Genomic DNA, 16,449 nt, shown 5'->3' on the forward strand with positions numbered 1-16,449 from the left:
CAGATTACAGTAACGCATTGATGGCACCATTTTTTAAAATTTTTGCTCAAGCTATATTTACAGATCAGTGAGGTTTCCGATATGTGTCCCCCCCCCGCCCTACGCCCCTACGCCCTTGTATTTGGGGAGCGGGCAGGTGAAGACAGAGCCAACAAAGGTTCAAGTAGACTTGGATTGGCCTACTCCCACATCTCGCAAGCAACTTCAGTGTTTTCTGGGCTTTGCAAACTTATACAAACTATAGACAAACTGTAGACTAACTGTTCTACCAGTCTCACAGCCACCAAAACCAGTTTCAGCTGGTCACCCGAAGTTTCATAAAACTTAAGAGGAGGTTTGCCATTGCACCCATCCTCACTTAGCCAGATCCATCTAGACCAGGACCGTCAAACTCATTTTCAGTTTGGGCCACATAAACATCACAAATGGTCTAAATCAAATATTATTTAAGTTTTTCACATTCATCAATCCATCTAGGAGTTTGGGGGTTTTTTGTAATTTTTTGCAATAAATTGCTAATTTAAAAATATTTCTAAGAAATTTTGCAATATTTGCACTTATGTATTATGGTAAATGTGACTTCATTAGCCGCAAATAATCGATCACAGACTAGTACTTGACATCAACTAAAGCAGAAGTGTAGAAGTAACATATACTGCCACTTGCAGGTGGGAGTTGGCATCACTTCAAACATATGTTTTTGACAATTTTTCTGGAAAACCTTTAGCAAACTCACAATTATGCATTCGCACAAAAAAATAAAACGCAATTTGTTGATTTTTGTGAATTTCCGTGATTGCAGTAAAACTGGACGAATTGATACCGTGTTTTCCGGACTGTAAGCCGCTACTTTTTTCCTAAGTTTTGAACCTTGCGGCTTATAGCCCAGTGCAGCTTATATGTGGATTTTTCTTCAACCACCAGGGGGCTCTTTAGCAGGAAGTGAATCATTAGAAGTCAAAATTGGAAATAAAAGAAGAAAGCGCCCATTAAAACGGAATTAGGTTTTAATAGGGAATTGAAATTTGAGAATGTTGTTGATCAGTTAAATAGCATTGAGGGGAAAAAGAAGATATTTTGTTTACTGGGATCATTATGAGAATTTGAGGAATAGATATTAGGATCCAGTAGATGACAGTAGTGCAACAATAATGGATGCAAGCTGCCTTTGAAATCTAAAGAAGAAGAGGAAGAAGGGGAAGAAGAAGAAGAAGGAGGAGAAGGAGAAGAAGGAGAAGAAGAAGAAGAAGAAGAAGAAGAAGAAGAAGAAGAAAGCACCCATTTTCATTTAGCACTTGCTAGTAGCAGACACGAAGGATCAGCACTTTTACTGTTACCGTTCGGAAACTACTGTAATCACTTCAGTTAAATCTAAACTAGACACCTTTTTCTTTTTCAACCGTAATAAACGTGATATTCAATTGACCTGTTATGACTCAAATTTTGGGTGTCTGCCCCCTTCTGCTCTGTGCTGCATCATTGTGGAAAACCTGGAGTGGAAGAGATATCTGCGTCTTATAGTCCGGAAAATATGGTAATGTAATTTGGCAGTAACAAATAAAAGCCATTTTGATTTAATTGAAAAATGTTTAAGCACACAACTGTTATCCTGTAGGTTTTATTTATGCATAAGTCTAGAATCTTGGGTGCTGTGGTGGCGCCAGGGCAAAACACGACCCACGTATTGAGGCCTTGGTTCTCGTGGCAGTGGTTGCAGGTTCAATTCCCAGCCTGGTGACATTTGCCGCATGTCTCCCCTCCCTCTCATTACCCCCACTTCCTGTCGAACTACTTTCAAATAAAGGCCACCAGAGCCAACAAAACCTTTTAAAAATAAAGTCTAGAATCTAGAGCACCACATAAAAAGCTGCGGCGGGCTGCATTTGGCCCCTGGGCCTTGTGTTTGACACATGTGATCTAGACAGATTATTCCTTAAGTGGGTTCCTCTGATTCAGGGGTTGGAGCAGTTCCATCACAGATTTCACCAGCTGATGACAAACTACACTCCTGTGCATTCTCCTCCTGTCGTCTCTCATCAGCTGAGAAAAACTATGATGTAGGCGATAGAGAACTCCTTGTCATAAAGATGGCCTTTGATGAATGCTGTCACTGGCTGGAGTAAGCTGAACATCCCATTGTTTAGACAGATCATAAAAACCTGGCCTATCTTAAACCTTTTGGGACTCAACCAAAAGGTTGAGTCAGTCTCACCGGTCACTTTTTCACTCCAGATTCAACTTTGCAATTTTTGACAGGCCTGGGTCCAAAAACACCAAACCAGATGCACTTTTAAGACAGTTTTCCCCCAATCAAGACACACTTGCTGCCACCATCATTCCACCACTGTGTCATTGGAGACCTTTTTTTGGGAAATTAGAGACCAGGTACTGGCAGCTCAACAGACCGAACCCGGTCCTGATAACATACCACCTGACAGTCTCTATGTCCTTTCTTCCATCAGAGCTCGTCTTACTCATTGGACCTACACTGCCAAATTTCCATGTCATTCTGGCATAAACCAAACAATCTCTTTGACATCCCTATACAAAGATGGCCACCAAAAGTTTTGTATGATTAAAGACTATGTGCTCACTTGTTTCATTTGTGCCCTCGATAAAACAACAATTTTGTCTCTGGTGCCTTTGGACAGCTCTTTGGTCTTAGCCATGTTAGTAGTTGGAGTCTTACTAACTGTGTGGGGTGATTGTGTGGGGTGAACAGCAGTCTTTATGTAGCTAATGACCTCAAACAGGTGCTTCTAATTTAGAAGAATAAATGAAGTGGACGTGTACTGTTTAGAGGAGGACTAACAGGGCTTTGAGGGCTTTGCTGATTGGCAAGTGTTCAAATACTTACCGTATTTTCCGGACTATAAGGCGGACCTAAAAGCCTGCATCATTGCTGAACAGCCACCTGGCAACGAGACTGACTCTGACAACTTGCAGGTCAAGAAAATTTGGCAAAGTCACCAAATTACCCTTACTGGTTATTCCTGACTTTCTGGATGCAAGTTGTTAACAAACAACATAAAAATGTTGCATGATAAATCCTCCTTAAAGAGAACATGGCTTTAATACAGAATTAATTTTTAAAGAATAATCTGATATTCATACCCATCATGAATGAATGTGTCTCCTGACAACAATAGTAAGTATTTAAATGCCGAATGGGATTGGCACTGTTGCTGGGAAAGTGATGATAAATTACACATGACCCTTAGAGAATTTTGAGACACGTCAAAAAGATGTGTAAAAATAAAAGTACGTACATCAAACTTGGCTGATGCAGTGGATGAAATTTGAGCCGTGCTGCCGCCTAACTGTTCTCTGAAGCAGTCAGAGAAAGGAAGCAGGAGACCCATGGCCAAGATCTTGGAGCAGAGCCTCTCGGCCTCCTCTGTCTCCTCCTGCTGCTGCTGCAAAAACAGCTTCTCAAGAAGGGTGCGACCTGCATAGTCATAGAATAAACGGGGCAAAAAAAAACAAAACAAAAAAAAAAACACTGTGAATATTTAAAGCCTCTACATTCTGTAAATCACCTTAAATTTCTTATGTTCTAGTTCAGTTCCAAGCAAAGATGGTCTGTGACCCTTAGTGTGATTTGTTTCAAAAGCCCTCAAGTTATGTCAACAAGCCACCAAAAACCAAAACAAAGGCTAAAAGATTTCAAAAAGCAGTGACTCAGTGAAAATAAGTGCAAATACTAATAAAGTTATTCACATACGACAGTCAACAAAGCCATTTCTAAAGCTTTGAGACGCCAGCTATAAGAGCAATTACCAATATGAACAAGCATGAACAATGCTTGAAGTAACTGCTAAGTCATGCATGCTGAATGGAGTTACTCAATATGATAGTTATTGCCCACATGCACCTTTCCAAAAGCACATCATTATGTGAGGGGCTCCCAAAAGAATCAAGATCAACATCTAAAGTACTGCAGACATCCTTTGTCTAACAAAAGTCAATGATTTTTGATTCTACAAGAAGAAAGACACTGTACAAAAATGGCATCCATGGGAGAAGAGTTCAAGAGCAAAACCAGAACAAGGGTCAAAATCACATCAACATATTGACTTCAGAATGATCCAGTGTTCAAAAACCCACAAAGTTCCATAAAGAAAATTCAGCCAGAATTAACTTTAGAGAAAGTCATACAAGCAATTCTCTTTAGTCACATTATTTACTGCAACAGCGTCTTCACAGGTCTGCCTAAAAAAAAAAAAAAAATCAGTCATCCAGCTGCAGCTGATCCAGAACACTGCTGCTGGCGTTCTGACTAAAACCAGGAAGATGGAGCACATCACCCAGTTCTAAAATCCTCCTACTGGTTCCCTGGAACTCAGAGAGTAGACTTTAAATGCCTCTATTACTGAATGGCTTAGCACCACAATACATTAAAGATCTGCTGTTGTATCAACCTTCCAGACTTCTCAGGTCTTCTGGTTCTGGTCTGCTCTGCATCCCCAGAACCAAACAAGAAGAAGCAGCATTCAGCTTCTATGCACCACAAACCTGGAACAAACTTCCAGAAAACGGCAAAACAGCTGAAACACTGAGTTCCTTTAAACCTAGACTAAAAATCCACTTGTTAAAAGTTGCTTTTCAACTATAATAAATGGAGTATTCGCAAACATTTTTTGATATACAATGATGGTTTTAACTATGACAATTGGCAAAATGCAGCATCTGTTACTGGTTTCAGAATTGTTGACTGTATGACATGTCAATGAGGTTTTGTTATTTTTTGAGGGACGATGGTGGTAGGAATTTGCTCTGCAATTGGCAGGTTGCCAGTTCGATCCCCACTCTGCCCAGCTCTGTCTTTGTGTCTTTAGGCAAGAAACTTTACCCTCCTTGCCTGCTGGTGGTGGTCAGACGGCTCAGTGGTTCCTGTGCATGGCAGCCCCACCTCTGCCCCAAGGCAGCCACCATCAGTACGACACATACTGATGGTATGTGGTTGTGAGATGGTGAGGATGAATGCTGAGAACCCAGGTTGTGAAGAAAATGATGAAATTAATGATGAAAGGCTCAAACAGTAGTGATGGACCATCTGAATCCAGGCTTCGAGGCTTGTACCGAGTAAAAAGAGGGCGTGTCTGATGAAGCCCCGCTTCTAGGCTTGTGTTGTCTTGCTGAAAACCACGTGACCGGCAACAAACGAGGCCTCGCATTGCATGGGTCACGTGACTGCTTCATTTTGCGTGTCGGTTTTCAAAATAAAAGCGGGATTAGCCGTGCCGCTTCATGGGTTGTTGTCCATTTGGTCGCGCATCAGAGGAGAATATTTGTCTTCAGTGGCCAAATAAAATGAACACTGACCAACATATTCGATGTGTATTGATGATGGCACTCATCAAAATTTAATGTTTGTTACTGGTTTTCTCAATTGTAGATTATGTTGTTTTTTTAATAACTATATTTTTGTGATTTTATGATGTAAATCTCTTTGAACTGCATTGTTGCTGAAACGTGCTACACAAATAAACTTGATTGTCTGAAATGGAGCCAGCAAGAGGAAAATCTCTGACATCTGAGAATTCTTTGAGATTAATCTCACAATAAAATTCTTCTTAGATAACAATAATTAACCCTCCACCTCCCAATTTCTCACCTTCTGCAAAGTTCCACTATTATTTGTAGTCTGATTAGTAAAGATATATCAGTCTTGCACAGCAGAAACAGATTTAAACTTGTTGCAGAACTAAAATTCAACATGTAGCCAAATATGAGGGATCAGAGCCAATTAGAAATCCAAGAAAAAGTGAACGCCCCAACAGACACTGCACTCCCAAATCATTAAAACATCAAACGTCTTTATTGTCAAATCCGTCTATGATATAAAAGAAAACCCAACATAACCACCGACATTCAGCATATACTGGGATTAGATTGGCGACAAATAATTTTAAAAAATATATGACAATTAAATATGGTTTCATTGATTATCCTGTTACTTAACATGAGTTTGATGAAAACTTTGCGACAATATTGCATTTAGTAATTTTTGGAAGTATGATCCAACTGAGTGACAAGACTGTTACAGTTTCACCAGCAGATGTCACTATAGAGCAATGAATGAAGCATCGAGTAACGAACCTTTTTGCAAAGCAAAGGGCCAGAAAGGTTCATTGCTTCATTTGCCATCACTATCAAACAGTCCAAATACAGGTAGCATGGCAGAGAGTTTAGCACACAGCTAAATACCAGTAGCAACTGACGACAGACTGAACATGGAGCAAGCCAACCAGGACTTAAACAGTTCTACTGGAGAGCCAACACAGACAACAACTGACATAAGATGAGGACCCAACAAGAGACAAAGACAACAGGTGGACTTAAATACACAGGGAGGGTAATCAAGGAATGAGACACACCTGGGAAGCAATCAACAGGGAAGATGTTGATTGCTTCCCTGAACAGAGACTCACAGGACATAAACTGAACACAGAAAAACCTTAAAATAAATATACAGAAACACGGATCATGACAGTATGTGAATGTGTGAATGACTGAATGTAGTGTGAAGTGCTTTGGAGTCCTCTGGACAACATATTGTCATTGTTTTGGAGAATGACTCTGTGGCAAGAAATTCTGGGCTGCAAGGCATATGTTAAACCTTTTGTAATAAGTGCAGTCAACCAATGATTGTCCACAATTAGTCACAATGAGTCATCAGTACGAGTATAGTAGACTGACAAAGTCTACTATGAACTGATCTTTTTAATGTTTTCATAATGTAAAGCACTTTGAACTACCTTCTTGCTGAAATGTACTATGCAAATAAACTTGAATGAGAATTCCAGAAGATCTGTCAGCATAGGCGTAGGAACTGGGGGTTACAGGGGGGACATGTCCCCACCAATATTGGAGGCAGGGACATTTGTCCCACCCAATAATTTCACCGCAGTTGTGAAAAATATTTGATTTTGAAATCTTCCGTTCGCGTGCTTTTATTTTGAAGGCGCACCGCAGTGCCTTCAGCACAGAAATAGTAGATATTTAAATTAAATGTTTGTGGCTGAAATGACAGGAGAAAAAAACATTTAGGCTTTTTTGCAACAGTTTGTGTTTTTCAACCTTTTGAGAGCCATGGCTCATGTTTGACTGGAAAATGAAAAGTGAAGTTACTGAATGCAGGGCTGGAAAGTGAGACGGCACACAGAGTTATCAGTAAGGAGCTAAGGTGTCTGTTAGACATGAAAAGCATCATTTTTAATTATATTTGTAGGGCAAACTGTTGCACTGATTTATTCAAGAACAAAGTTTAATTTTTTAAATTTTATTTTTCTTGGTCAAACTACTGTACTGAGTTTAAAACTGCTGAGTCCCATTTTACCAGCTGTGTTTTACTCTAGAAAGACGCAGAACCAGTTCAATTGCCAGTCAACTTTTATCAATGCATTTTTGACCAATAAAATATATCAGAATCTGGTACCTAGCTTGTGCCAGAGTATTTATCTTGCTAGTTGTGAGGCAAATGATAAAGTGAGTATTCATCCTGGAAGTCATTTTGCTTGATGAAAGACTGAAGCCATTTAGTTCAAAAGGAAATGGAAGAAGATGTTTTTGGGGCAGTTGGCCACCTTGAGATGATAAACACACATACAGGCCTGTCACAGTAATCAATAAATCAATTATAATCACATGATAAATTAAAACAAATTCAATAATTTCCATTGGCATGATCTATCGTTTCTCTTTTTTTCCCCTCTCTTTCTACCAAAAACTGGATGACAAAAGCTTTCAGGTTGGTGTTTTGGTCTCAACTATGTCATGATCCATGTTTCTGTGTGTTTATTTTGGAGATTTTCTGTGTTTAGTCCCGTTTCCCTGTGAGTTTCTGTCCTGTCCTGTCCTCCCCGTTGATTAATCCCAGCTGTGCCTCGTTCCTGTGATTACCCTCCCAGTGTATTTAGTCTCACCTGTTGTCTGTGTTCCTTGTCGGATCCTTGTCTAAGTTTGTGATTTGCTGCCACGCCTGTTTGTCCTGCCACACTCTCCAGTGGAACTGCCTAGTCCTGGATTGTGTTAGCTCGCATGTTAGTCCGTTTCTCTGTTGCTACCGGTAGTAGCTGTTGCTAACTCTGCCATGCTGCCAGTTCTGGACTGTCGAGTTGTCTTTATTAAAACCATTATTTCACCCACATCTTGGGTCTCAGCGTCTTCTCCTCACCTTACCACCACCCAACCTGACAAACTAGGCCTTTTTTTGAAGGACAATTTTATTTACAAAGACTTCAAAATTAATTTTATTTGTTGTGTTGTTTATTTATCTTTGGATATTTGAAATGTCTTCCAGTTGCAGTGTTAAATGTTTACTGACCTTTCAGATTGTGTACTTGCATTATTATTTTGCCATTACCATTGTATTACTTAAAAATGGTCTCAAAACAGAAATATTATTGTTTATCACAATAACTTCTGGAACAATTTATCGTCCATCAAAATTTGTTATTGTGACAGGCCTACACACATATGATTTAAAGTGTAGTTCATTTATTACCAGGGACGGCATAGTTACTTTGAAAAACTAACTTGATTACTCAATGAAAAATGTATCCATCAGCTTGAAAATGTGCATCTCTATTTTCCCTCCATCTTTTACATTTGTGTTGCTGGTGTTCAAGGGCGTAGGAACAAAAAAATCAACCTGATATCAGTCTTCACCTGTTCTCCTTTCTGGTTCTATTAAAACTTATATATATATTTTTTATATCTTCACACTCTGAAACTCTCCTATGTCTTCCCTGACCTGCTCTTCTCATAGTAAATTAGTTTAGTTTATTTAAAAATTAAAACCGGTTTGTACTCTAGCACTGCCATTCTCCTAAATATATAATATAATATACATGTTAAGTGGTTGAGTATGATCAGGTGTTGTGTAGCCATTACTCACACTTTGAACAACAAAAAGGAAATTATTGGGCGGAACAGATTCGCTTGCCTCCAATATCACCTCCTGTTCCCACAGCTATGCTGGTGTTACACATGAAACGTATCTCCCCAAGGAAAAGGAAGAAAGCAACAATATGTGTTTTCTAAAAAGAATTACAAATATGACACACAGTGACTTGGATACATAACTTTGATCTGATTATTGGATCAGTAGTAACACGTCGGATTACGCATTACAAGGGGTCATAGAGTAATGCGTTGATGACACCATTGTTTGACATTTCTGCTCAATCTATTTACAGATCTGTCAGGTTTCTGATGCGTCCCCCCCAATGATAAACTTGTTCCTACGCCCTTGCCTGTCAGGAATAAAATTATGAAGTTTAAATCATGGTTAGGTTTTAAAACAATATCTCAGACATTGAATATCTTACACAGCCATGTGCAGTCCACTATCTGCTAAAAAAAAAAAAAACAGAAAAAAGAAAAGGCTATGACTTTGAAAACCTACCCACTCGTAGTTCAGGCCTTTCGCCTAAACTAAGAGTGCTAAATTATAGTCATTAGGGGCTGTTTACTGCAGCTTATATAATTTATTCACCAAACCTGACTCAAACCCCAAAAGTGCGTCTTCAGTCTGAAGTCAAGCTCAACAGTGTGATGCTAAAAATAAATTTTTTTATTCAGGTGTTCTGAATCAGAGACAGACCTAAAGTTTGCAGGTCACTGGCCCTTTGGCAAAAGAGTTTAACAGCTGTGACCCAAACTTACAGGTCTGGCTGTAAGTTTTTGGGTCACAGACTTACAGCCAGATTCTCTATTAAATCTGTTGATTTAATTAGAGAACCAACTATGAGTATGAAGTAAGAATATGGTGACTATGTAGGAGCAGCAGAGATCCACAGGTCATATAAGATACATTTTTGATTGGACAGCTATAAATGGTGCACTTCACAAATCTAGCCTACACAGAAGAGCGGCTGTTGCATACGGCTTGGTGTGGCTCTGGCTTTCTGATAAGGGTTGGATCTCCAATAGCCGGGTATGCAAACAAACCAGCTGATTTGTATAACTGACTTCACTCTACTCAGTAAAGCATTTTCTGGCATAGGGACTCCTGTTAGAAACTGGCTTGTGTGACTCTGTTTTCCTAGAGAAAATTAAATGTTGCTAATTCTTTAAGATGGAGGATGTTCTTTTGTTTTTTTATGTATTTTTTTTATTATTTATCTGGTTTGTAAATTAACCTCACAACCAACAAGCAAAATTTTAAGTGTAGTGGAAAACCAATTCTACCTATGACCCAGAAAAGACTATGGACACAGTAAAACATGGTGGTCAGAATACATGGCGCCATAGTTGATTACAAAAGTATTACTCCGACACATTTTCACTCGCAAATAGACACTTTAATGGGGGAGCAGGTGGACTTCAATGTGCCACATGACCCAATAATACTAGGCTGAAAACGAGGCCAAAATCTAAAACTCATGTATTGTAGAAAACTTGACATGAAGAAAACATTGAAACAGACAAATAAATACCAAAACTGAGACAGATGAAGTGTACTATGAACTGATCTTGCATCGGGTTAGTTTTGTTCAGTCATTACTTTGAAATATTAAGTTAATTGTACAACATCAATACTACTTCATCAACAGAAGAGCATCTGGGAATATCTTGCTACTTCTATCTCTGTTAAAGAAAGAACGTGACGACTTCTCAAAATTGTACTGTTGCATGTTCTTTGCTCACCTGTGAAGACGTCCTGAAAAGCACAGAGGGAGACCTGTCCACATGAGGATCTTCTGGTAGCACAGATAGGTTGACTGCCTCCTCCTCTGTAGCCCATCAGATACTCTCCTCCATCCACTTCTCTTCCTCTTAGCCTCTTTTCAAGCTCCTCTGTCCAGTCAGCTGATCGGCTCAGAGTCCCAGTAAGGCTCAATGACCGTTGTCTGTGAGTTTCTGGTTCTCCACCCACCATCCTGTCAACATTTATGTTTCTGGTTAACTCATGTGTAGGCTTCAATACAGTTCAACAGTCTATTCCTTTTGTGGAGGAATTCCCTTTGTTTCAAAAAAATTGCCTTTATTTTGGAAACACTAGTTCTCATAGACATCATAGTGACGTGCAAAGGTCTTGTTTTAGTCTTTACTCATATTTAAAACAAGAAATATAGGCAACAATCTACCTGTAGATATATATTTTTGTAAATTTAAATGATTTGCACACATTTTTACACCCTTTACCTTGGCATCAGACAGAACTCAAAAAGTTGTTATTCCACAGACTGTTTGCCTGAGCTTTACAGGTTATGCAGAGATAATGACCCTGGATGTTTACCTGTCGGAAAAAAGCCAGGTAGGTAAACATCCAGAATCAAAGTAAATGTCCAATTAAATTGATCAATTCTGATTGAACTGGTTAAGATACCTATAAACGGACAAGGTGGCTGCACTGGGGTAAATGCCTATTCCTCCCCCTGTCCCTTCATCTCTGTGTGAAAGGACAGGTGTGTCTCTCTACCTGATAGCATTGGAAATGAGTCTGTGTGATTGTGTGGAGGCCATAGTCCTCGACAACGCCATCACAGGTTTGAATCTCGGCCTGATGACCTTTGCTGCATGTCGTCCCCCTCTCTCATAACCCACTTTCCTCTGAAAAGTGCAAAGTAAAAGCCACTAGAGCCAATAAAAACCTTCTAAAAAGCCTTTATTGGTTTGCCATCTAACCTTTCAAAATTTCAACAAGGTTTGTCTACTGTTTTGCTTCTGAGCAACTATTGTAGTAATAGGTATTGGTAAAGCCATCTTTCTTAAGCAAGACTATTTTTATTGAGTTAATATTCACTCAGTTCCTTTTGGAAAGTCCTTTGAAGTATTTATATTTGATGTTTGTTTGTTTGTTTTATTTCTTGACTTAATTTCTCACCTGATAACTGTATATGACTTTAACAATTGGTTAATTATTGAATATAAAAGTTAAATATTCAACTTCAAATTAGGTACCAACACTGTAAATTTGAAAATATAGTTTTAAAAATATATTTCTCTTGTAATGTCTGACTACTCAAAGGACGTTTGTTATGCTTGGAAAATGCTCTAAGCAAAAGTCACCGCAACTGAACAAATGAGAGTACGTATGGATTCCAGCACATGTGGAGATATAGTCAACACCAAGAGCTGAAGCTGACCTTATGTGGAAGGTGTGCATGTGATATTGTATATGTGATGCTCAGTTTGCCAAATTAGATTATAACATGTTCTAGTTTTAAAATATTTGCACATTTGGAAAAATTGTGGCTGATAAATGAACAGATTTGTACTCATTATTGATGAAGACACAGAAATTATTTTGTGAATTGTTTGTTGTTTTGTTGTTGGTTTGCTTTGGTTTAGTGAGATCTGTATAATAACTTATTAGACATGCATGCGATTAATTACTAAAACTGGCTTTTCACCAATTCATAATCTGATAAATCATTCTTGATTACATCAACCTCCCCAGAGACTGAACATGGAAATTAACATTCTTGCTATGACCTTGTGCCGTGCATTTTTCCAGCACCTTGCAGATGACCTCTGACAAATATCCTACACTTTCATTCCATTCAATCAAGTATTTGATCAGGACTCCATAAGTCAGTTGCCATGTAGACTGATTACTGATAGATTTGAAACTGATAGAAAAACATGATATATTATTCAGCCAGACTGATAAGATTATTGATAATACAATTGGGTGGGCTTAACTTTTCTGTAACTAGTTATCACTTCGTTCACAAGAAAAACATAATTTTTACATGCTTTTTTTAATGTTAATTTGTTAAAAAATCATCTGAAGATGATGATCCAAAGAAGGATTCACCATAAAATCAAGAACTTTATGGACAAGCCTGACCATCCTCTTCATAAAACTGTGTTGGAAAAACAGAGTGTCTTCAGTCAGAGGCTTCTTCAAATTTGTTGTAGTACAGACCTCTACAGATCTTTCCTGCCAACAACCATCACAATCTACAGCAATTGTGAAGAAGATTTAATGAATTACAACATTTACTTTACCTTTGGGATCTCAAAGTATTTTTTGAATTTGATTTTGTTAATCTTCTCAAATGTCATTATTAGAAACAATTTGATGTACAGTTAATGAAGTGATGATGTGAATTATTGTTTGCCTATTCCATAGCTTAAAAGATTGCATCCTAAGATAATTCTGAAAATCTGTTTAATTCTGTTTCAGTTACAATACTTTGTATAAATAACTAAGAATCAGATTATAAATGTGCAGTCTAATTTTTGGGATAATTTTCTGTAAAAACACAAAATGGAGTACAAGTATGAAAAAAACATTAAATGACAAGCATGAGGAGTAGTATATGTACCTGTGATTGTGAAGATGGGCTCTCCGTGGAGAAAGTGGGCTGTGGGAAGGAGATAAAGCTGGGGAGTGTCCTGGGGTACTGAGCTGTCGCGTAGTGGTCTTGATGTAGGATGGAAAGATAGTGGGGTAGGATTTCACCACATGGCTATAAAAGTTGGAGGAATGGGTGGACTTGAAGAGCTGCTTTGCCAACTTTGGGCTTCCCTGGGGCGTCAGTGTGATAAAGCAGATGCTGCCCCTGCTGCAGAGCTGGTCAGAGGGTGAGGAACCATTGCAGGAAGCATCACATTGATTGGATTTGGAACTAGTCAAAACACAGTCCTCGAGGGACTCTGCACTGGTACCTGAGCCTAACTGACCATCACCTTCATCAAACACAACTCTTGAGCTAAGTCTTTCTGCATGTTCAGTACTTTTACTGTTGCTGACTGGAGGGGGACTGAACTTTTCTTCCTCCATCCTTCCAAGACATTTCCCTTCACTTGAGACTATAGGTGAACAATTGTCACAGGTTGCCATAGTGATTGGGCTGACTGTCACACTTCCAGTTGCCATGGAAATGTCCACATGCTGGTCTGTAGCAATACAAAGAAAGGCTTGTCCCTCTCTCATCTTCTTCGTACTTAACTTTGGCGGACCCAGCCCTTCCTGGACCTCCCCCTGTCCCTTTATCTCTGTGTGAAAGGACAGGTGTGTCTCGCTACTTGACAGATTTGGAAGCGAGTCTGTGGGATTGACAGAAACATGACTTTCTGTCTCTAGGAATGATAGTGCATCAGAGCCTACCTCTAATTCTGGGGTCATACCAACCACCTCCTGATGAGTTTCTTTGTCCACCCCATTACTTTTCTTAGTCCATTCCTCTGCTGCTCTCCAATTCAGGTCCCCCGTTCCACCTTCATGTACCTCTGAGATTGCGTTCTCCCCATCATATTGCTGCTGATGCTGTAGCCTAATAGCAAGCTGGATGTCTGCAAGTAAATCCTCATGGTCAGCGGCTGAATGAAAACTGTATATATCAGTGTCCGATCCTGAGCTACCCCCCTTTGGTCCTGCTTCTTCTGTGGGTGATGTGGTTTCTGTTGAGGCTTTCAATTGCACATGTGACTTTTCCTCTTCTCTTCTGTCTTTATTCCTGTTTTCCTGTTCTGGTTTCTTTCTCTTTTCAGGAAATGCAGCCTCAGAATCTGAGTGTCCTAGCTCATCTGCAGACAGGTCAGGTGTTTTGGTGCTGTCCAGATTATCATGTTGAGAAGCCCAATCATCTTCATTTAAACCTGGTATTGATGAGCCTTTCAGGTTTATCTTTCTTTTTCGGAGGGAAAAAACGGAGGACTTGGAGTCAGATTTATTTCGTTTTTTTCCTGGTCCAGTGCCATGAATCCCTCCTCCTCCACTGCTGTTTGTTCCTTTACCTCCCTGCTTGCTGAGTTTCTTGCCCCCCCTTTTTGTCAAATCCCCTCCTCCTTCCCTCCATCCTTCATTTAGCGAAGGGTAGCTTCCATTACCCGATGAACCCGCTGCTCTCTTTTGCTTTGCCTCCTGATTTCCCATCTTAACAGGATGGAGCGATGGCTGTTGTCCTCTCTTCTCAAGGCATGCCAAGAAGACCTCTTTCTCTCTCGGGAGATGATGCCTCTGGCTAAGGAAGGTGAAGACGCAGTGGCCTAATGTGGGAATCCGTATCTGATGGAAAGAGATTTGCTACTGTTAACAGTATTTTTTCTCTTTAGTCTCAGCTAGTCAGTCCTTGTTGTTTTCCGGTGACGAAGGCAGTGATGTTGGCGCTGATGCGGTAGAAACACACAGCACCCTCCTTCTCCTACCCATTGCTGTCTTACCCTCCCCCTTCCTTCTCTTGGTTTGCCGAAAGGATGACGCCAGCTCTATGTTCTCCCTGGAGCTCTGACAGGGAGGCAGACCTAACGGATTGTGCAGCAATTGGAGTGGGAACAAAGCCCAGTCCTCGGCGGTGTCACTTGCCACTGCAGCTAATTTCACAGTCTGTAACTACATTTCCCATGATTCTCCGGCATCTTTCTACATGTTTTATCAATAGTCCAAAAGAGAAACTTAGGGATTTTAAAATGTTACCCTCAGCACAAAATTAATGTATTTTTTGAAAACCATTCCACCTGTCTCAAATGTGAGCAGAAGCACATCATATCCAATCTCTATGAAATCCAACTGAGTAAAAATTCTGTTCGAATAATAGCTTGATTACCATCTAGCTATGTGTAGTCACATTCAGATTCAATTCCATAAAGGCCAGTTCACTCCAAATAATTATGCAGCACTGTTATATTCAGCTGATTGTATAAAATGAATACATTTTATACAAGGCTATCTAAAAGCCTAGCTAGCTTAACAGATCTTTGAAGGGCTCATTTTGCAAACCAAGACAAATAAAAACATAAATCTTTTTATATTTATGTTTCGATTTGGAAGCAGTCAAAACACAGTCCTTGAGGAACTCTGCACAGGATGGAGCGATGGCTGCGATAGTACATACAAGTACTAAAGTCACTTGTATGGATAATACAGAAAGTAGCCTATAAGCACTTCACAATGTAAAAAAAAAAAAGATTTACTGTATATAACCTTAAGTTGTTTATAAAACCTGAACTTTTACTTTTACTTGAATTTGTTTTGATTAAAGTTACTCTTTGAAATCATATCCAATTATGAGTAAGGATAAAACATAAGAAGACACCAGCAAAAATGGTGTTGATACTTCTAATGGTGTTGCATCAATGGGAAGACAGAGGAGAAGTTAACTTTTGAGAAAAGGAAAAGCCCTTGCTCAATTTAATGCATCAGTTTAGGCAGCAGTTTTATCATACATTGTAAATTATATTTAGAATAAATTTAACAATAAATGTAAATGTCAATTTCATAAGGTACTTGTGATTATGATTTGCACTGACTAAATTTGAAAACATAAAATTAAGTGCTTAGTTTGGAATCAGTTATTTTAAAACTGTTAACAGGAGCAACAAACAGCAGCTGCAGGGGTGCAACTACATATTATTCAGGTGGATGCGAAAACATAAATTGGCGCCCCCCCAAAGGAAGGTACGTAATACAGTCGCTCTACCCCCCGAGACGAAGACACGTGAAAGTTAAAACTCGCTACATTTACATTTGCATGTGCGCGAGGTGAA

General features: G+C 39.3%; 1 protein-coding gene across 1 annotated transcript in view; it reads right to left on the reverse strand.

Moving 5' to 3' along the window:
* fmn2b (formin 2b) overlaps positions 1 to 15,186 on the reverse strand; it is a 120,167-nt gene extending 104,981 nt beyond the window's left edge. The window contains exons 1-3 of the mRNA XM_016662634.1: positions 13,287 to 15,186; positions 10,657 to 10,889; positions 3,270 to 3,448 (exon numbers count right to left, since the gene is read on the reverse strand). Of these exons, the coding sequence (XP_016518120.1) occupies positions 3,270 to 3,448; positions 10,657 to 10,889; positions 13,287 to 14,839 (1,965 nt within the window). The 5' untranslated portion in view covers positions 14,840 to 15,186. The remainder of the gene's footprint in view (positions 1 to 3,269; positions 3,449 to 10,656; positions 10,890 to 13,286) is intronic.
* Positions 15,187 to 16,449: the final 1,263 nt, after the last annotated feature.

Source organism: Poecilia formosa, unplaced genomic scaffold (genome assembly GCF_000485575.1).
Source record: "Poecilia formosa unplaced genomic scaffold, Poecilia_formosa-5.1.2 Scaffold382, whole genome shotgun sequence".
NCBI classification, from domain to species: Eukaryota; Metazoa; Chordata; class Actinopteri; order Cyprinodontiformes; family Poeciliidae; genus Poecilia; species Poecilia formosa.